The 23,381-nt window shown below is 41.7% G+C and overlaps 3 protein-coding genes across 4 annotated transcripts in view; 2 read left to right on the top strand and 1 right to left on the bottom strand.

The window, feature by feature from the left end:
• Positions 1–913: 913 nt before the first annotated feature.
• On the bottom strand, positions 914–21,692 carry LOC132868076 (histone H2A-like). Its single transcript, XM_060901041.1, has 2 exons — positions 21,657–21,692; positions 914–1,252 (listed from the first exon to the last, which is right to left on the bottom strand). Exons 1-2 carry the CDS (start codon positions 21,690–21,692, stop codon positions 941–943), a joined length of 348 nt encoding a protein of 115 aa, XP_060757024.1. The 3' UTR covers positions 914–940.
• Positions 21,693–21,726: 34 nt separating this feature from the next.
• LOC132867733 (histone H1-like) overlaps positions 21,727–23,381 on the top strand; it is a 276,764-nt gene continuing 275,109 nt past the window's right edge. For both annotated transcript variants that reach the window (XM_060900747.1, XM_060900746.1), the window contains exon 1: positions 21,727–22,310. In XM_060900747.1, the coding sequence (XP_060756730.1) occupies positions 21,772–22,310 (539 nt within the window). In that variant the 5' untranslated portion in view covers positions 21,727–21,771. The remainder of the gene's footprint in view (positions 22,311–23,381) is intronic.
• On the top strand, positions 22,324–23,172 carry LOC132867757 (histone H2A-like). The gene has a single exon (XM_060900764.1). It carries the CDS (start codon positions 22,778–22,780, stop codon positions 23,159–23,161), a length of 384 nt encoding a protein of 127 aa, XP_060756747.1. The 5' UTR covers positions 22,324–22,777; the 3' UTR covers positions 23,162–23,172.

Raw genomic sequence — 23,381 nt, 5'->3', positions numbered from 1 at the left:
CGCGCTCTCCGGCCGAGCCGGGAGCCATCGCGCGCTCTCCGGCCGAGCCGGGAGCCATCGCGCCCTCTCCGGCCGAGCCGGGAGCCATCGCGCCCTCTCCGGCCGAGCCGGGAGCCATCGCGCGCTCGGCGGCCGAGCCGGGAGCCATCGCGCGCTCGGCGGCCGAGCCGGGAGCCATCGCGCGCTCGGCGGCCGAGCCGGGAGCCATCGCGCGCTCGGCGGCCGAGCCGGGAGCCATCGCGCGCTCTCCGGCCGAGCCGGGAGCCATCGCGCCCTCTCCGGCCGAGCCGGGAGCCATCGCGCCCTCGGCGGCCGAGCCGGGAGCCATCGCGCGCTCGCTCAGTAAACTAGTAAATCCAGTAAAGGAAAAACTTGAGACTGAAAGGTTTTAACAGTCATCCAAATGACTGAACGTAAATATTGCTACAGTAACATACTAGCTACTGTTGTTGACATTAACTAGCTTGCCGTCCAAAATGGTGGACACCGGGGCGTCACGTGACCCTGTGACGTCAGGTGAAATACCTCAATTGGACCGTCTTTTCCCGCCGACACAGTTTGAAACACAGCCACACCCGTCCCTAATTTATTGCCGCTCGCGCAGCTCCGCAGAGCCAACAGCGCAGCTTAGCGCGTTTTGTAGGTTCAATCGCCGCACGGACAGCGCAGTCATAATCTATTTTCACCCATCAGCCTTCCTTTATCGCCAGCACACTACTGTTATTATTAGTGTTATACTATTACGACTAAAATGCTTTATAAATAAAATGCATCATTACTATTAACACCACATGATTATATTGCTTATGAACTCCTTTTATGCTAGAGCTATGAAATACCCCAAAACCTGGGAAAGGATTAAAAAAAGTGCACTTTTTGAGCATAGATGGGCAGCTCTTAAAAGAGCCTTTGGGACTGACGAATGCAGCAGTGGGTGAGTTTATTTGGTCTTGACGGCCTTCTCGGTCTTTTTGGGCAAAAGCACCGCCTGAATGTTCGGCAGCACACCACCCTGAGCGATGGTCACTCCGCCGAGCAGTTTGTTCAGCTCCTCGTCGTTGCGCACAGCGAGCTGTAAGTGGCGGGGAATGATGCGAGTCTTCATGTTGTCACGAGCGGCGTTACCGGCCAACTCCAGGATCTCAGCAGTCAGGTACTCCAGCACGGCAGCCAGATAAACTGGAGCGCCGGCGCCGACACGCTCGGCATAGTTACCTTTCCGCAGGAGCCTGTGGACACGGCCCACGGGAAACTAGGGTTAGCATGAATGAATTAGCTAACATGAATCATTTTGTGCAGCTAGGAAGCTAACATGAATCACTTTGTGCAGCTATGAAGCTAACATGAATCACGTTGTGCAGCCATGAAGCTAACATGAATCACTTTGTGCAGCTATCACCCAAATACGAATCCCTTTGTGCAGCAATGAAGCTAACATGAATCACTTTGTGCAGCCATGAAGCTAACATAAATCACTTTGTGCAGCCATGAAGCTAACATGAATCACTTTGTGCAGCTATGAAGCTAACATGAATCACTTTGTGCAGCAATGAAGCTAACATGAATCACTTTGTGCAGCCATGAAGCGAACATGAATCACTTTGTGCAGCAGTGAAGCTAACATGAACCACTTTAGCAGCTCTGAAGCTAACATGAATCACTTTCTGCAGCAATGAAGCTAAGATGAATCACTTTGTGCTGCTACGAAGCAAATACGATTCACTTTGTGCAGCGATGAAGCTAACATGAATCACTTTGTGCAGATATGAAGCTAACATGAATCACTTTGTGCAGCTACAGTATGAAGCTAACATGAATCACGTTGTGCAGCATTGAAGCTAAAATGAATCACTGTGTGCAGCTATGAAGCTAACATGAATCACTTTATGCAGCTCTGAAGCTAAGATGAATCACTTTGTGCTGCTATGAAGCAAATACGATTCACTTTGTGCAGATATGAAGCTAACATGAATCACTTTGTGCAGCTATGAAGCTCACATGAATCACTTTGTGCAGATACGAAGCTCACATGAATCACTTTGTGCAGCTATGAAGCTCACATGAAATCACTTTGTGCAGCTATGAAGCTAACATGAAATCACTTTGTGCAGCTATGAAGCTAACATGAAATCACATTGTGCAGCTATGAAGCTAACATGAATCACTTTGTGCAGCTATGAAGCTAAGACGGCTAACTTTGTGCAGCTATGAAGCTAACATGAATCACTTTGTGCAGCTAGGAAGCTAACATGAAGCACTTTGTGCAGCTATGAAGCTAACATGAATCACTTTGTGCAGCAGTGAAGCTAACATGAACCACTTTAGCAGCTCTGAAGCTAACATGAATCACTTTCTGCAGCAATGAAGCTAAGATGAATCACTTTGTGCTGCTACGAAGCAAATACGATTCACTTTGTGCAGCGATGAAGCTAACATGAATCACTTTGTGCAGATATGAAGCTAACATGAATCACTTTGTGCAGCTACAGTATGAAGCTAACATGAATCACGTTGTGCAGCATTGAAGCTAAAATGAATCACTGTGAGCAGCTATGAAGCTAACATGAATCACTTTATGCAGCTCTGAAGCTAAGATGAATCACTTTGTGCTGCTATGAAGCAAATACGATTCACTTTGTGCAGCTATGAAGCTAACATGAATCACTTTGTGCAGATATGAAGCTAACATGAATCACTTTGTGCAGCTATGAAGCTCACATGAATCACTTTCTGCAGCCATGAAGCTAACATGAAATCACTTTGTGCAGCTATGAAGCTAACATGAATCACTTTGTGCAGCTATGAAGCTAAGACGGCTAACTTTGTGCAGCTCTGAAGGTAACATGAATCAGTTTGTGCAGCTATGAAGCTAACATGAATCACTTTGTGAAGCTATGAAGCTAACATGAATCACTTTGTGCAGCTAGGAAGCTAACATGAATCACTTTGTGCAGCTCTGAAGGTAACATGAATCACTTTGTGCAGCTATGAAGCTAACATGAATCACTTTGTGCAGCCATGAAGTGAACATGAATCACTTTGTGCAGCTATGAAGCTAACATGAATCACTTTGCGCAGCTATGAAGCTAACATGAATCACTTTGTGCAGCTATGAAGCTAACATGAATCAGTTTGTGCAGCCATGATGCGAACATGAATCACTTTATCCAGCTGTGAAGCTAACATGAATCACTTTGTGCAGCAATGAAGCTAACATGAATCACTTTGTGCAGCAATGAAGCTAACATGAATCACTTTGTGCAGCTATGAAGCTAACATGAATCACTTTGTGCAGCTATGAAGCTAACATGAACCATTTTAGCAGCTCTGAAACTAACATGAATCACTTTGTGCAGCAGTGAAGCTAACATGAACCATTTTAGCAGCTCTGAAGCTAACGTGAATCACTTTGTGCTGCTATGAAGCAAATACGATTCACTTTGTGCAGCTATGAAGCTAACATGAATCACTTTGTGCAGCTATGAAGCTAACATGAATCACTTTGCGCAGCTATGAAGCTAACATGAATCACTTTGTGCAGCTATGAAGCTAACATGAATCAGTTTGTGCAGCCATGATGCGAACATGAATCACTTTATCCAGCTGTGAAGCTAACATGAATCACTTTGTGCAGCAATGAAGCTAACATGAATCACTTTGTGCAGATATGAAGCTAACATGAATCACTTTGTGCAGCTATGAAGCTAACATGAATCACTTTGTGCAGCTATGAAGCTAACATGAACCATTTTAGCAGCTCTGAAACTAACATGAATCACTTTGTGCAGCAGTGAAGCTAACATGAACCATTTTAGCAGCTCTGAAGCTAACGTGAATCACTTTGTGCTGCTATGAAGCAAATACGATTCACTTTGTGCAGCTATGAAGCTAACATGAATCACTTTGTGCAGATATGAAGCTAACATGAATCACTTTGAGCAGCTATGAAGCTAACATGAATCACTTTGTGCAGCATTGAAGCTAACATGAATCACTGTGTGCAGCTATGAAGCTAACATGAATCACTTTATGCAGCTCTGAAGCTAAGATGAATCACTTTGTGCTGCTATGAAGCAAATACGATTCACTTTGTGCAGCTATGAATCTAATGTGAATCACTTTGTGCAGATATGAAGCTAACATGAATCACTTTGTGCAGATATGAAGCTAACATGAATCACTTTGTGCAGATATGAAGCTAACATGAATCACTTTGTGCAGATATGAAGCTAACATGAAATCACTTTGTGCAGCTATGAAGCTAACATGAAATCACTTTGTGCAGCTATGAAGCTAACATGAATCACTTTGTGCAGCTATGAAGCTAACATGGCTCACTTTGTGCAGCAATGAAGCTAACATGAATCACTTTGTGCAGCTATGAAGCTAACATGAATCACTTTGTGCAGCTATGAAGCTAACATGAATCACTTTGTGCAGCCATGAAGTGAACATGAATCACTTTGTGCAGCTATGAAGCTAACATGAATCACTTTTTGCAGCAATGAAGCTAACATGAAACACTTTGTGCAGCAATGAAGCTAACATGAATCACTTTGTGCAGCAATGAAGCTTACATGAATCACTTTGTGCAGCAATTAAGCTAACATGAATCACTTTGTGCAGCAATGAAGCTAACATGAATCACTTTGTGCAGCAATGAAGCTTACATGAATCACTTTGTGCAGCAATGAAGCTTACATGAATCACTTTGTGCAGCAATGAAGCTAACATGAATCACTTTGTGCAGCACTGAAGCTAACATGAATCACTTTGTGCAGCTATGAAGCTAACATGGCTCACTTTGTGCAGCAATGAAGCTAACATGAATCACTTTGTGCAGATATGAAGCTAACATGAAATCACTTTGTGCAGCTATGAAGCTAACATGAAATCACTTTGTGCAGCTATGAAGCTAACATGGCTCACTTTGTGCAGCTATGAAGCTTACATGAATCACTTTGTGCAGCTATGAAGCTAACATGAAATCACTTTGTGCAGCTATGAAGCTAACATGGCTCACTTTGTGCAGCTATGAAGCTTACATGAATCACTTTGTGCAGCTATGAAGCTAACATGAAATCACTTTGTGCAGCTATGAAGCTAACATGGCTCACTTTGTGCAGCTATGAAGCTTACATGAATCACTTTGTGCAGCTATGAAGCTAACATGAAATCACTTTGTGCAGCTATGAAGCTAACATGGCTCACTTTGTGCAGCTATGAAGCTTACATGAATCACTTTGTGCAGCTATGAAGCTAACATGAAATCACTTTGTGCAGCTATGAAGCTAACATGGCTCACTTTGTGCAGCTATGAAGCTTACATGAATCACTTTGTGCAGCTATGAAGCTAACATGAAATCACTTTGTGCAGCTATGAAGCTAACATGGCTCACTTTGTGCAGCTATGAAGCTTACATGAATCACTTTGTGCAGCAATGAAGCTTACATGAATCACTTTGTGCAGCAATGAAGCTAACATGAAATCAGTTTGTGCAGCTATGAAGCTAACATGGCTCACTTTGTGCAGCAATGAAGCTTACATGAATCACTTTGTGCAGCAATGAAGCTTACATGAATCACTTTGTGCAGCAATGAAGCTTACATGAATCACTTTGTGCAGATATGAAGCTAACATGAAATCACTTTGTGCAGCTATGAAGCTAACATGAAATCACTTTGTGCAGCTATGAAGCTAACAAGAATCACTTTGTGCAGCTATGAAGCTAACATGGCTCACTTTGTGCAGCAATGAAGCTAACATGAATCACTTTGTGCAGCTACAGTATGAAGCTAAAATGAATCACGTTGTGCAGCATTGAAGCTAAAATGAATCACTGTGTGCAGCTATGAAGCTAACATGAATCACTTTATGCAGCTCTGAAGCTAAGATGAATCACTTTGTGCTGCTATGAAGCAAATACGATTCACTTTGTGCAGCTATGAAGCTAACATGAATCACTTTGTGCAGATATGAAGCTAACATGAATCACTTTGTGCATCTATGAAGCTCACATGAATCACTTTCTGCAGCCATGAAGCTAACATGAAATCACTTTGTGCAGCTATGAAGCTAACATGAATCACTTTGTGCAGCTATGAAGCTAAGACGGCTAACTTTGTGCAGCTCTGAAGGTAACATGAATCAGTTTGTGCAGCTATGAAGCTAACATGAATCACTTTGTGAAGCTATGAAGCTAACATGAATCACTTTGTGCAGCTAGGAAGCTAACATGAATCACTTTGTGCAGCTCTGAAGGTAACATGAATCACTTTGTGCAGCTATGAAGCTAACATGAATCACTTTGCGCAGCTATGAAGCTAACATGAATCACTTTGTGCAGCTATGAAGCTAACATGAATCAGTTTGTGCAGCCATGATGCGAACATGAATCACTTTATCCAGCTGTGAAGCTAACATGAATCACTTTGTGCAGCAATGAAGCTAACATGAATCACTTTGTGCAGCAATGAAGCTAACATGAATCACTTTGTGCAGCTATGAAGCTAACATGAATCACTTTGTGCAGCTATGAAGCTAACATGAACCATTTTAGCAGCTCTGAAACTAACATGAATCACTTTGTGCAGCAGTGAAGCTAACATGAACCATTTTAGCAGCTCTGAAGCTAACGTGAATCACTTTGTGCTGCTATGAAGCAAATACGATTCACTTTGTGCAGCTATGAAGCTAACATGAATCACTTTGTGCAGATATGAAGCTAACATGAATCACTTTGAGCAGCTATGAAGCTAACATGAATCACTTTGTGCAGCATTGAAGCTAACATGAATCACTTTGTGCAGCTATGAAGCTAACATGAATCACTTTGTGCAGCTATGAAGCTAACATGAACCATTTTAGCAGCTATGAAGCTAACATGAATCACTTTGTGCAGCAGTGAAGCTAACATGAACCATTTTAGCAGCTCTGAAGCTAACGTGAATCACTTTGTGCTGCTATGAAGCAAATACGATTCACTTTGTGCAGCTATGAAGCTAACATGAATCACTTTGTGCAGATATGAAGCTAACATGAATCACTTTGAGCAGCTATGAAGCTAACATGAATCACTTTGTGCAGCATTGAAGCTAACATGAATCACTGTGTGCAGCTATGAAGCTAACATGAATCACTTTATGCAGCTCTGAAGCTAAGATGAATCACTTTGTGCTGCTATGAAGCAAATACGATTCACTTTGTGCAGCTATGAATCTAATGTGAATCACTTTGTGCAGATATGAAGCTAACATGAATCACTTTGTGCAGATATGAAGCTAACATGAATCACTTTGTGCAGATATGAAGCTAACATGAAATCACTTTGTGCAGCTATGAAGCTAACATGAAATCACTTTGTGCAGCTATGAAGCTAACATGAATCACTTTGTGCAGCTATGAAGCTAACATGGCTCACTTTGTGCAGCAATGAAGCTAACATGAATCACTTTGTGCAGCTATGAAGCTAACATGAATCACTTTGTGCAGCCATGAAGTGAACATGAATCACTTTGTGCAGCTATGAAGCTAACATGAATCACTTTTTGCAGCAATGAAGCTAACATGAAACACTTTGTGCAGCAATGAAGCTAACATGAATCACTTTGTGCAGCAATGAAGCTAACATGAAACACTTTGTGCAGCAATGAAGCTAACATGAATCACTTTGTGCAGCAATGAAGCTAACATGAATCACTTTGTGCAGCAATGAAGCTTACATGAATCACTTTGAGCAGCAATGAAGCTAACATGAAACACTTTGTGCAGCAATGAAGCTAACATGAATCACTTTGTGCTGCTATGACGCAAATACGAATCACTTTGTGCAGCAATGAAGCTAACATGAATCACTTTGTGCAGCAATGAAGCTAACATGAATCAATTTGTGCAGCAATGAAGCTTACATGAATCACTTTGTGCAGCAATGAAGCTAACATGAATCACTTTGTGCAGCAATGAGGCTATCATGAATCACTTTGTGCTGCTATGACGCAAATACGAATCACTTTGTGCAGCTATGAAGCTAACATGCATCACTTTTTTCAGCAATGAAGCTCACATGAATCACTTTGTGCAGCAATGAAGCTAACATGAATCACTTCATGAATCATGAACATGAATCAGTTTGTGCAGCTATGAAGCTAGGGTTAGGGTTAGGGTTAGGACATGAATTAGAACATGAATCTGTTTGTGCAGCTCTGAAGCTAACATGAATCACTTTGATCAGCGATCAAGCGAACATGAATCACTTTATGCAGCTTTGAAGCTAACATGAATCACTTCGTGCAGCGATGAAGCGAACATGAATCACTTTATGCAGCTCTGAAGCTAACATGAATCACTTTGTGCAATGACGCTAACATGAATCACTTTGTTCAGCTCTGAAGCAAACATGAATCACTTTGTGCAGCTATCACCCAAATACGAATCACTTTGTTCAGCAATGAAGCTAACATGAATCACTTTGTGCAGCAATGAAGCTTACATGAATCACTTTGTGCAGGAATTAAGCTAACATGAATCACTTTGTGCAGCAATGAAGCTAACATGAATGACTTTGTGCAGCAATGAAGCTTACATGAATCACTTTGTGCAGCAATGAAGCTTACATGAATCACTTTGTGCAGCAATGAAGCTAACATGAATCACTTTGTGCAGCACTGAAGCTAACATGAATCACTTTGTGCAGCTATGAAGCTAACATGGCTCACTTTGTGCAGCAATGAAGCTAACATGAATCACTTTGTGCAGATATGAAGCTAACATGAAATCACTTTGTGCAGCTATGAAGCTAACATGAAATCACTTTGTGCAGCTATGAAGCTAACATGGCTCACTTTGTGCAGCTATGAAGCTTACATGAATCACTTTGTGCAGCTATGAAGCTAACATGAAATCACTTTGTGCAGCTATGAAGCTAACATGGCTCACTTTGTGCAGCTATGAAGCTTACATGAATCACTTTGTGCAGCTATGAAGCTAACATGAAATCACTTTGTGCAGCTATGAAGCTAACATGGCTCACTTTGTGCAGCTATGAAGCTTACATGAATCACTTTGTGCAGCTATGAAGCTAACATGAAATCACTTTGTGCAGCTATGAAGCTAACATGGCTCACTTTGTGCAGCTATGAAGCTTACATGAATCACTTTGTGCAGCTATGAAGCTAACATGAAATCACTTTGTGCAGCTATGAAGCTAACATGGCTCACTTTGTGCAGCTATGAAGCTTACATGAATCACTTTGTGCAGCAATGAAGCTTACATGAATCACTTTGTGCAGCAATGAAGCTAACATGAAATCAGTTTGTGCAGCTATGAAGCTAACATGGCTCACTTTGTGCAGCAATGAAGCTTACATGAATCACTTTGTGCAGCAATGAAGCTTACATGAATCACTTTGTGCAGCAATGAAGCTAACATGAATCACTTTGTGCAGCTATGAAGCTAACATGAATCACTTTGTGCAGCAATGAAGCTAACATGAATCACTTTGTGCAGCAATGAAGCTTACATGAATCACTTTGTGCAGATATGAAGCTAACATGAAATCACTTTGTGCAGCTATGAAGCTAACATGAATCACTTTGTGCAGCTATGAAGCTAACATGGCTCACTTTGTGCAGCAATGAAGCTTACATGAATCACTTTGTGCAGCAATGAAGCTTACATGAATCACTTTGTGCAGCAATGAAGCTAACATGAATCACTTTGTGCAGCTATGAAGCTAACATGAATCACTTTGTGCAGCAATGAAGCTAACATGAATCACTTTGTGCAGCAATGAAGCTTACATGAATCACTTTGTGCAGATATGAAGCTAACATGAAATCACTTTGTGCAGCTATGAAGCTAACATGAAATCACTTTGTGCAGCTATGAAGCTAACATGAATCACTTTGTGCAGCTATGAAGCTAACATGGCTCACTTTGTGCAGCCATGAAGCTAACATGAATCACTTTGTGCAGCTATGAAGCTAACATGAATCACTTTGTGCAGCAATGAAGCTTACATGAATCACTTTGTGCAGCAATGAAGCTTACATGAATCACTTTGTGCAGCAATGAAGCTAACATGAATCACTTTGTGCAGCAATGAAGCTAACATGAATCACTTTGTGCTGCTATGACGCAAATACGAATCACTTTGTGCAGCTATGAAGCTAACATGAATCACTTTGTGCAGCTCTGAGGCTAAGATGAATCAATTTGTGCAGCTATGACGCAAATACGAATCACGTTGTGCAGCAATGAAGCTAACAGGAATCACTTTGTGCAGCAATGAAGCTAACATGAATCACTTTGTGCAGCAATGAAGCTAACATGAAACACTTTGTGCAGCAATGAAGCTAACATGAATCACTTTGTGCAGCAATGAAGCTAACATGAATCACTTTGTGCAGCAATGAAGCTTACATGAATCACTTTGAGCAGCAATGAAGCTAACATGAAACACTTTGTGCAGCAATGAAGCTAACATGAATCACTTTGTGCTGCTATGACGCAAATACGAATCACTTTGTGCAGCAATGAAGCTAACATGAATCACTTTGTGCAGCAATGAAGCTAACATGAATCAATTTGTGCAGCAATGAAGCTTACATGAATCACTTTGTGCAGCAATGAAGCTAACATGAATCACTTTGTGCAGCAATGAAGCTATCATGAATCACTTTGTGCTGCTATGACGCAAATACGAATCACTTTGTGCAGCTATGAAGCTAACATGCATCACTTTTTTCAGCAATGAAGCTCACATGAATCACTTTGTGCAGCAATGAAGCTAACATGAATCACTTCATGAATCATGAACATGAATCAGTTTGTGCAGCTATGAAGCTAGGGTTAGGGTTAGGGTTAGGACATGAATTAGAACATGAATCTGTTTGTGCAGCTCTGAAGCTAACATGAATCACTTTGATCAGCGATCAAGCGAACATGAATCACTTTATGCAGCTTTGAAGCTAACATGAATCACTTCGTGCAGCGATGAAGCGAACATGAATCACTTTATGCAGCTCTGAAGCTAACATGAATCACTTTGTGCAATGACGCTAACATGAATCACTTTGTTCAGCTCTGAAGCAAACATGAATCACTTTGTGCAGCTATCACCCAAATACGAATCACTTTGTTCAGCAATGAAGCTAACATGAATCACTTTGTGCAGCAATGAAGCTAACATGAATCACTTTGTGCAGCAATGAAGCTAACATGAATCACTCTGTAGCAGCTATGAAGCTAACATGAATAACTTTGTGCAGCTATGAAGCTAACATGAATCACGTTGTGCAGCATTGAAGCTAAAATGAATCACTTTGTGCAGCTATGAAGCTAACATGAATCATTTAGTGTAGCGATGAAGCGAACATGAATCAGTTTGTGCAGCGATGAAGCGAACTTGAATCACTTTATGCAGCTTTGAAGCTAACATGAATCACTTCGTGCAGCGATGAAGCGAACATGAATCACTTTATGCAGCTCTGAAGCTAACATGAATCACTTTGTGCAGCGATGAAGCGAACATGTATCACTTTGTTCAGCTATGAAGCTAACATGAATCACTTTGTGCAGCTATGAAGCTAACCTTAATCACTTTGTGCAACTATGAAGCAAACATGGCTCACTTTGTGCAGCTATGAAGCTAACATGGCTCACTTTGTGCAGCTATGAAGCTAACATGGCTCACTTTGTGCAGCTATGAAGCTAACATGGCTCACTTTGTGCAGCTATGAAGCTAACAAGAATCACTTTGCGCAGCAATGAAGCTAACATGAATCACTTTGTTCAGCAATGAAGCTAACATGAATCACTTTGTTCAGCAATGAAGCTAACATGAATCACTTTGTGCAGCAATGAAGCTAACATGAATCACTTTGTGCAGCTATGAAGCTAACAAGAATCACTTTGTGCAGCAATGAAGCTAACATGAATCACTTTGTGCAGCAATGAAGCGAACATGAATCACTTTGTTCAGCAATGAAGCTAACATGAATCACTTTGTGCTGCTATAATGCAAATACGATTCACTTTGTGCAGCGATGAAGCGAACATGAATCACTTTGTGCAGCGATGAAGCGAACATGAATCAGTTTTAGGCTGCTCTGAAGCTAACATGAATCACTTTGTGCAGCGATGAAGCGAACATGAATCACTTTATGCAGCTCTGAAGCTAACATGAATCACTTTGTGCAGCGATGAAGCGAACATGAATCACTTTATGCTGCTCTGAAGCTAACATGAATCACGTTGTGCAGCTATGAAGCTAACCTGAATCACTTTGTGCAGCAATGAAGCTAACATGAATCACTTTGTGCAGCTATGAAGCTAACCTGAATCACTTTGTGCAGCTTTGAAGCTAACATGAATCACTTTGTGCAGCGATGAAGCGAACATGAATCACTTTATGCTGCTCTGAAGCTTACATGAATCACTTTGCGCAGCAATGAAGCTTACATGAATCACTTTGTGCAGCAATGAAGCTAACATGAATCACTTTGTGCAGCAATGAAGCTAACATGAATCACTTTGTGCAGCAATGAAGCTAACATGAATCACTTTGTGCAGCAATGAAGCTTACATGAATCACTTTGTGCAGCAATGAAGCTAACATGAATCACTTTGTTCAGCAATGAAGCTAACATGAATCACTTTGTGCAGCAATGAAGCTAACATGAATCACTTTGTGCAGCTATGAAGCTAACATGAATCACTTTGTGCTGCTATAATGCAAATACGATTCACTTTGTGCAGCGATGAAGCGAACATGAATCACTTTGTGCAGCGATGAAGCGAACATGAATCAGTTTTAGGCTGCTCTGAAGCTAACATGAATCACTTTGCAGCGATGAAGCGAACATGAATCACTTTATGCAGCTCTGAAGCTAACATGAATCACTTTGTGCAGCGATGAAGCGAACATGAATCACTTTATGCTGCTCTGAAGCTAACATGAATCACTTTGTGCAGCTATGAAGCTAACCTGAATCACTTTGTGCAGCTATTAAGCTAACATGGCTCACTTTGTGCAGCTATGTAGCTAACATGGCTCACTTTGTGCAGCTTTGAAGCTTACATGAATCAATTTCTGCAGCTCTGCAGCTAACATGAATCACTTTGTGCAGCTATGAAGCTAACCTGAATCACTTTGTGCAGCTATGAAGCTAACATGGCTCACTTTGTGCAGCTATGAAGCTAACATGGCTCACTTTGTGCAGCTATGAAGCTAACATGAAACATGTTGTGCAGCTCTGAAGCTAACATGAATCACTTTGTGCAGCTCTGAAGCTACCATGAATCACTTTGTGCAGCTATGAAGCTAACATGAATCACTTTGTGCAGCAATGAAGCTAACATGAATCACTTTGTGCAGCAATGAAGCTAACATGAATCACTTTGTGCAGCAATGAAGCTAACATGAATCACTTTGTGCAGCAATGAAGGTAACATGAATCACTCTGTAGCAGCTATGAAGCTAACATGAATAACTTTGTGCAGCTATGAAGCTAACATGAATCACGTTGTGCAGCATTGAAGCTAAAATGAATCACTGTGTGCAGCTATGAAGCTAACATGAATCACTTTGTGCAGCTATGAAGCTAACATGAATCACTTTGTGTAGCGATGAAGCGAAAATGAATCAGTTTGTGCAGCGATGAAGCGAACATCAATCACTTCGTGCAGCGATGAAGCTCACAAGAATCACTTTGTGCTGCTATGATGCAAATACGATTCACTTTGTGCAGCGATGAAGCGAACATGAATCAGTTTGTGCAGCTATGAAGCTAACGTGAATCACTTCGTGCAGCGATGAAGCGAACATCAATCACTTCGTGCAGCGATGAAGCTCACAAGAATCACTTTGTGCTGCTATGATGCAAATACGATTCACTTTGTGCAGCGATGAAGCGAACATTAATCAGTTTGTGCAGCTATGAAGCTAACATGAATCACTTCGTGCAGCGATGAAGCGAACATGAATCACTTTATGCAGCTCTGAAGCTAACATGAATCACTTTGTTCAGCAATGAAGTTAACATGAATCACTTTGTTCAGCTATGAAGCTAACATGAATCACTTTGTGCAGCTCTGAAGCAAACATGAATCACTTTGTTCAGCAATGAAGCGAACATGAATCAATTTATGCAGCTCTGAAGCGAACATGAATCACTTTGTGCAGCTATGAAGCTAAGATGGCTCACTTTGTGCAGCTATGAAGCTAACATGAATCACTTTGTGCAGCAATGAAGCTAACATGAATCACTTTGTGCAGCAATGAAGCTAACATGAAACACTTTGTGCAGCAATGAAGCTTACATGAAACACTTTGTGCAGCAATGAAGCTTACATGAATCACTTTGTGCAGCTATGAAGCTAACATGAATCATTTAGTGTAGCGATGAAGCGAACATGAATCAGTTTGTGCAGCGATGAAGCGAACTTGAATCACTTTATGCAGCTTTGAAGCTAACATGAATCACTTTGTTCAGCGATGAAGCGAACATGAATCACTTTATGCAGCTTTGAAGCTAACATGAATCACTTCGTGCAGCGATGAAGCGAACATGAATCACTTTATGCAGCTCTGAAGCTAACATGAATCACTTTGTGCAGCGATGAAGCGAACATGTATCACTTTGTTCAGCTATGAAGCTAACATGAATCACTTTGTGCAGCTATGAAGCTAACCTGAATCACTTTGTGCAACTATGAAGCAAACATGAATCACTTTGTGCAGCTATGAAGCTAACATGAATCACTTTGTGCAGCAATGAAGCTAACATGAATCACTTTGTGCAGCTATGAAGCTAACATGAATCACTTTGTGCAGCAATGAAGCTAACATGAATCACTTTGTGCAGCAATGAAGCTAACATGAATCACTTTGTGCAGCAATGAAGCTAACATGAATCACTTTGTGCAGCAATGAAGGTAACATGAATCACTCTGTAGCAGCTATGAAGCTAACATGAATAACTTTGTGCAGCTATGAAGCTAACATGAATCACGTTGTGCAGCATTGAAGCTAAAATGAATCACTGTGTGCAGCTATGAAGCTAACATGAATCACTTTGTGCAGCTATGAAGCTAACATGAATCACTTTGTGCAGCTATGAAGCTAACATGAATCACGTTGTGCAGCATTGAAGCTAAAATGAATCACTGTGTGCAGCTATGAAGCTAACATGAATCACTTTGTGCAGCTATGAAGCTAACATGAATCACTTTGTGTAGCGATGAAGCGAAAATGAATCAGTTTGTGCAGCGATGAAGCGTACATCAATCACTTCGTGCAGCGATGAAGCTCACAAGAATCACTTTGTGCTGCTATGATGCAAATACGATTCACTTCGTGCAGCGATGAAGCGAACATGAATCACTTTATGCAGCTCTGAAGCTAACATGAATCACTTTGTTCAGCAATGAAGTTAACATGAATCACTTTGTTCAGCTATGAAGCTAACATGAATCACTTTGTGCAGCTCTGAAGCAAACATGAATCACTTTGTTCAGCAATGAAGCGAACATGAATCAATTTATGCAGCTCTGAAGCGAACATGAATCACTTTGTGCAGCTATGAAGCTAACATGAATCACTTTGTGCAGCAATGAAGCTAACATGAATCACTTTGTGCAGCAATGAAGCTAACATGAATCACTTTGTGCAGCAATGAAGCTAACATGAATCACTTTGTGCAGCAATGAAGCTTACATGAATCACTTTGTGCAGCAATGAAGCTTACATGAATCACTTTGTGCAGCAATGAAGCTAACATGAATCACTTTGTGCAGCTATGAAGCTAACATGAATCACTTTGTGCAGCAATGAAGCTAACATGAATCACTTTGTGCAGCAATGAAGCTTACATGAATCACTTTGTGCAGCAATGAAGCTAACATGAATCACTTTGTGCAGCAATGAAGCTAACATGAATCACTTTGTGCAGCAATGAAGCTTACATGAATCACTTTGTGCCGCTATGAAGCTAACATGAATCACTTTGTGCAGCTCTGAAGCTAAGATGAATCAATTTGTGCAGCTATGACGCAAATACGAATCACGTTGTGCAGCAATGAAGCTAACAGGAATCACTTTGTGCAGCAATGAAGCTAACATGAATCACTTTGTGCAGCAATGAAGCTAACATGAAACACTTTGTGCAGCAATGAAGCTAACATGAATCACTTTGTGCAGCAATGAAGCTAACATGAATCACTTTGTGCAGCAATGAAGCTAACATGAATCACTTTGTGCAGCAATGAAGCTTACATGAATCACTTTGTGCAGCAATGAAGCTAACATGATACACTTTGTGCAGCAATGAAGCTAACATGAATCACTTTGTGCAGCAATGAAGCTTACATGAATCACTTTGTGCAGCAATGAAGCTAACATGAATCACTTTGTGCAGCTATGAAGCTAACATGAATCACTTTGTGCAGCAATGAAGCTAACATGAATCACTTTGTGCAGCAATGAAGCTTACATGAATCACTTTGTGCAGCAATGAAGCTAACATGGCTCACTTTGTGCAGCAATGAAGCTATCATGAATCACTTTGTGCTGCTATGACGCAAATACGAATCACTTTGTGCAGCTATGAAGCTAACATGAATCACTTTGTGCAGCCATCACCCAAATACGAATCACTTTGTGCAGCAATGAAGCTAACATGAATCACTTTTTTCAGCAATGAAGCTCACATGAATCACTTTATGCAGCAATGAAGCTAACATGAATCACTTCATGAATCATGAACATGAATCAGTTTGTGCAGCTATGAAGCTAGGGTTAGGGTTAGGGTTAGGACAAGAATCAGAACATGAATCTGTTTGTGCAGCTCTGAAGCTAACATGAATCACTTTGATCAGCGATCAAGCGAACATGAATCACTTTATGCAGCTTTGAAGCTAACATGAATCACTTCGTGCAGCGATGAAGCGAACATGAATCACTTTATGCAGCTCTGAAGCTAACATGAATCACTTTGTGCAATGACGCTAACATGAATCACATTGTTCAGCTCTGAAGCAAACATGAATCACTTTGTGCAGCTATCACCCAAATACGAATCACTTTGTTCAGCAATGAAGCTAACATGAATCACTTTGTGCAGCAATGAAGCTAACATGAATCACTTTGTGCAGCAATGAAGCTAACATGAATCACTCTGTAGCAGCTATGAAGCTAACATGAATAACTTTGTGCAGCTATGAAGCTAACATGAATCACGTTGTGCAGCATTGAAGCTAAAATGAATCACTTTGTGCAGCTATGAAGCTAACATGAATCATTTAGTGTAGCGATGAAGCGAACATGAATCACTTCGTGCAGCGATGAAGCTCACAAGAATCACTTTGTGCTGCTATGATGCAAATACGATTCACTTTGTGCAGCGATGAAGCGAACATGAATCAGTTTGTGCAGCTATGAAGCTAACATGAATCACTTCGTGCAGCGATGAAGCGAACATGAATCACTTTATGCAGCTCTGAAGCTAACATGAATCACTTTGTTCAGCAATGAAGTTAACATGAATCACTTTGTTCAGCTATGAAGCTAACATGAATCACTTTGTGCAGCTCTGAAGCAAACATGAATCACTTTGTTCAGCAATGAAGCGAACATGAATCAATTTATGCAGCTCTGAAGCGAACATGAATCACTTTGTGCAGCTATGAAGCTAACATGAATCACTTTGTGCAGCAATGAAGCTAACATGAATCACTTTGTGCAGCAATGAAGCTAACATGAATCACTTTGTGCAGCAATGAAGCTAACATGAAACACTTTGTGCAGCAATGAAGCTTACATGAATCACTTTGTGCAGCAATGAAGCTTACATGAATCACTTTGTGCAGCAATGAAGCTAACATGAATCACTTTGTGCAGCTATGAAGCTAACATGAATCACTTTGTGCAGCAATGAAGCTAACATGAATCACTTTGTGCAGCAATGAAGCTTACATGAATCACTTTGTGCAGCAATGAAGCTAACATGAATCACTTTGTGCTGCTATGACGCAAATACGAATCACTTTGTGCCGCTATGAAGCTAACATGAATCACTTTGTGCAGCAATGAAGCTAACATGAATCACTTTGTGCAGCAATGAAGCTAACATGAAACACTTTGTGCAGCAATGAAGCTAACATGAATCACTTTGTGCAGCAATGAAGCTAACATGAATCACTTTGTGCTGCTATGACGCAAATACGAATCACGTTGTGCAGCAATGAAGCTAACAGGAATCACTTTGTGCAGCAATGAAGCTAACATGAATCACTTTGTGCAGCAATGAAGCTAACATGAAACACTTTGTGCAGCAATGAAGCTAACATGAATCACTTTGTGCAGCAATGAAGCTAACATGAATCACTTTGTGCAGCAATGAAGCTAACATGAATCACTTTGTGCAGCAATGAAGCTTACATGAATCACTTTGTGCAGCAATGAAGCTAACATGAAACACTTTGTGCAGCAATGAAGCTAACATGAATCACTTTGTGCAGCAATGAAGCTTACATGAATCACTTTGTGCAGCAATGAAGCTAACATGAATCACTTTGTGCAGCTATGAAGCTAACATGAATCACTTTGTGCAGCAATGAAGCTAACATGAATCACTTTGTGCAGCAATGAAGCTTACATGAATCACTTTGTGCAGCAATGAAGCTAACATGAATCACTTTGTGCAGCAATGAAGCTATCATGAATCACTTTGTGCTGCTATGACGCAAATACGAATCACTTTGTGCAGCTATGAAGCTAACATGAATCACTTTGTGCAGCTCTGAAGCTAACATGAATCACTTTGTTCAGCAATGAAGTTAACATGAATCACTTTGTTCAGCTATGAAGCTAACATGAATCACTTTGTGCAGCTCTGAAGCAAACATGAATCACTTTGTTCAGCAATGAAGCGAACATGAATCAATTTATGCAGCTCTGAAGCGAACATGAATCACTTTGTGCAGCTATGAAGCTAACATGAATCACTTTGTGCAGCAATGAAGCTAACATGAATCACTTTGTGCAGCTCTGAAGCTAACATGAATCACTTTGTGCAGCAATCACCCAAATACGATCACTTTGTGCAGCAATGAAGCTAACATGAATCACTTTGTGCAGCAATGAAGCTAACATGAATCACTTAGTGCAGCTCTGAAGCTAACATGAATCACTTAGTGCAGCTCTGAAGCTAACATGAATCACTTAGTGCAGCTCTGAAGCTAACATGAATCACTTTGTGCAGCTCTGAAGCTAACATGAATCACTTTGTGCTGCTACGAAGCTAACATGAATCACTTTGTGCAGCTATGACCCAAATACGAATCACTTTGTGCAGCTATGTACCTAACATGAATCTCTTTGCGCAGCTATGAAACTAACATGAATCACTTTGTGCTGCTATGACGCAAATATGAATCACTTTGTGCAGCTATGAAGCTAACATGAATCACTTTGTGCAGCTATGAGCCAAATACGAATCACTTTGTGCAGCTATGAAGCTAACATGAATCACTTTGTGCTGCTATGTAGCTAACGTGAATCACTTTGCGCAGCTATGAAACTAACATGAATCACTTTGTGCTGCTATGACGCAAATATGAATCTCTTTTTGCAGCTATGAAGCTAACATGAATCACTTTGTGCAGCTTTGACCCAAATACGAATCACTTTGTGCAGCTATGAAGCTAACATGAATCACTTTGTGCAGCTATGAGCCAAATACGAATTACTTTGTGCAGCTATGAAGCTAACATGAATCACTTTGTGCAGCTCTGAAGCTAACATGAATCACTTTGTGCTGCTATGAAGCTAACATGAATCACTTTGTGCAGCTATGACCCAAATACGAATCACTTTGTGCAGCTATGAAGCTAACATGAATCACTTTGTGCAGCTATGAAGCTAACATGAATCCCTTTGTGCAGCTATCACCCAAATACGAATCACTTTGTGCAGCTATGAAGCTGAAAGATGAAACAACATCAATAATCAGTGTGATTATTTTTAGGGTTGTAGCTGTGCAAAATGATTATTTTTAGGGTTTTAGCTCTGCAAAGTGATTATTTTTAGGGTTGTAGCTCTGCAAACTGATTATTTTTAGGGTTGTAGCTGCGCAGTGATTATTTTTAGGGTTGTAGCTCTGCAAAATAATTATTTTAAGGGTTGTAGCTGCGCATTCATTATTTTTAGGGTTGTAGCTGTGCAAAGTGATTATTTTTAGGGTTGTAGCTCTGCAAAGTGATGGTTTTTAGGGTTGTAGCTCTGCAAAATAATTATTTTAAGGGTTGTAGCTGCGCATTCATTATTTTTAGGGTTGTAGCTGTGCAAAGTGATTATTTTTAGGGTTGTAGCTCTGCAAACTGATTATTTTTAGTGTTGTAGCTCTGCAAAGTGATTATTTTTAGGGTTGTAGCTCTGCAAACTGATTATTTTTAGGATTTTAGCTGCGCAAAGTGATAATTTTTAGGGTTGTAGTTCTGCTCAGTGATGGTTTTTAGGGTTGTAGCTCTGCAAAGTGATTATTTTTAGGGTTGTAGCTGCGTATTCATTATTTTTAGGGTTGTAGCTGTGCAAAGTGATTATTTTTAGGGTTGTAGCTGTGCAACGTGATTATTTTTAGGGTTGTAGCTCTGCAAATTGATTATTTTTAGGGTTGTAGCTCTGCAAATTGATTATTTCTTGGGTTGTAGCTCTGCAAAGTGATTATTTTTAGGGTTGTAGCTCTGCAAAGTGATGGTTTTTAGGGTTGTAGCTCTGCAAACTGATAATTTTTAGGATTTTAGCTGCGCAAAGTGATCATTTTTAGGGTTGTAGTTCTGCACAGTGATGGTTTTTAGGGTTGTAGCTCTGCAAACTAATTATTTTTAGGGTTGTAGCTGCGCAAAGTGATTATTTTTAGTGTTGTAGCTCTGCAAAGTGATCATTTCTAGGGTTGTAGCTCTGCAAAGTGATTATTTTTAGGGTTGTAGCTCTGCAAACTGATTATTTTTAGGATTTTAGCTCCGCAAAGTGATAATTTTTAGGGTTATAGCATCAGGAAGGAATTCCACAGTTGGGTTCACATTTGATGTCATCCGAGTAGAGCTCCAGGAGTGTGGGATAAAATAACCAAAAGGCTGCAGCAGAGTCTCCGCCTGGCCTAGTCTTCCTGGTAGCACATCAAATTCCACCAAATCCAACACCACAACTCGCCCACATAGACACACACACACCTGACACCCAGGCGCGCGCACACTCACTCCAAAGCTGTGCTTTCCACAGCACAAAAGCGGCTCCGTTTCCAAAACTGCACACTACACTCGGACAGTGGAAATCCATCAGGGTCATTGACAGGGCTCTCCTTCCTTCCACTCAGCCCAGAGCGCTTACAGCGGCCACGCCGTTTCTCAGCCCGTTTTTACACACGGCATCGCACAAAGCGCGCAGCCCGCCGGCTCGAGCCGCACCGTGCTGTTTTATGGCCACTGCGCGACACGCTCGGTCTGTACCTGGGCCTGCTGGAGCTCGGGAGGAACGAGAAAGTCCGTTCTCGCTAAACGTGTGCTCGATCGCTTTGGATCTTGTCTTCCGAATCTTATTTTCGCCGAGAAACGCCGTGAGAAAACACAAGTGCGAGTGTGTGACGGCAGCGCGCTCACCCAGCGGCAGCGCGGTTGAGTCTCAAACGTTCTCATGAGCGCTTTTAAGCCCCGCCCCCGGCCTCCGTTTCCCACACAGCGTTTCACTCGCTTCCGCTCCGGAGCTCCGAGACAGATGGCAGAAGTCGCTCCCGCCGCCGCGCCGGCCAAAGCGCCCAAGAAGAAAGCAGCTTCAAAGAGCAAGAAATCAGGCCCGAGCGTCGGCGAGCTCATCATCAAAGCGGTTTCTGCGTCGCAGGAGAGGAGCGGCGTGTCCCTCTCCGCCTTGAAGAAAGCTTTACAGGCCGCCGGATACGATGTGGAGAAGAACAACTCCCGCGTTAAAATCGCCGTCAGGAACCTTGTGAGGAAAAGCGTCCTGGTGCAGACCAAAGGGACCGGTGCGTCTGGCTCTTTCAAGCTGAACAAGACGCAGACCGAAGGCAAGAAGCCCGCCAAGAAAGCCGCGCCCAAAGCCAGAAAGGCGGCCGCCAAAAAGCCAACCGCCGTTAAGAAGCCCGCCGCCAAAAAGTCTCCTAAGAAGGCGAAGAAGCCCCCCGCCGCCGCCAAGAAATCCACCAAGAGCCCAAAGAAGGCGAAGAAAACAAAAACTGCCAAGCCCAAAGCCGTAAAGCCCAAAACGGCCAAGGCGAAAAAGGCGGCCCCTAAAAAGAAGTAAACATGATTGTTTTCTTTCCCTAAACGGCTCTTTTAAGAGCCACCCATGTTCTCGTTGAAAGAGCAGTATTCCATATTCACTCATGATATCAGATGCTGCTGATTGTTTTGGTGGAGTTGATTCCTGCTTTACAAAACGGTGACAGGAGGGCGCTGGGAGAACATGAACTGAGTCAGGGCTGATGGAACTAATAACAATTTACATTTCTATACATCGATATATAAACTTTATAATATATATGCCTATATTCCCTTCTTTCCTTTTTCATATCTCTCTCTCACACACCCGTGGGATGGTTGTCACGCAGGCTGACGCTGGAATTTGACGGCATGTTTGTGATTGGTTTTTCAGCCACAACGATCTTAACCAATCAGAGAAGAGCCGTGTTGTCTTTATCACAGAGGGCTCGAGCTGCAGCGCTTTTTATTTCAGAGTTGTTCCTGTAACAGATCTGAGCAGCAGAATGAGCGGAAGAGGAAAGACCGGCAAGGCTCGAGCCAAGGCCAAGAGTCGTTCATCCAGAGCCGGACTCCAGTTTCCCGTGGGCCGTGTCTACAGGCTCCTGCGGAAAGGCAACTATGCCGAGCGTGTCGGCGCCGGCGCTCCAGTTTATCTGGCCGCCGTGCTGGAGTACCTGACTGCTGAGATCCTGGAGTTGGCCGGTAACGCCGCTCGTGACAACAAGAAGACTCGCATCATTCCCCGCCACTTACAGCTCGCTGTGCGCAACGACGAGGAGCTGAACAAACTGTTCGGCGGAGTGACCATCGCTCAGGGTGGTGTGCTGCCGAACATTCAGGCGGTGCTTTTGCCCAAAAAGACCGAGAAGGCCGTCAAGACTAAATAAACTCACCCACTGCTGCGTTCGTCAGTCCCAAAGGCTCTTTTAAGAGCCACCCATCTATGCTCAAAAAGTGCAATTTTTCTAATCTTTTCCCAGGTTTTGGGGTATTTCATAGCTCTAGCATAAAAGGAATTCATGAACAATATAAAGTGGTATTAATAATGATGCATTTTATTTATAACGCATTTTAGCCGTAATAGTATAACACTAATAATAACAGTAG

This window comes from Neoarius graeffei, chromosome 19, assembly GCF_027579695.1.
Source record: "Neoarius graeffei isolate fNeoGra1 chromosome 19, fNeoGra1.pri, whole genome shotgun sequence".
In the NCBI taxonomy this organism is placed as follows: Eukaryota; Metazoa; Chordata; class Actinopteri; order Siluriformes; family Ariidae; genus Neoarius; species Neoarius graeffei.
This window is presented reverse-complemented; position numbering and strand designations above follow the sequence as displayed.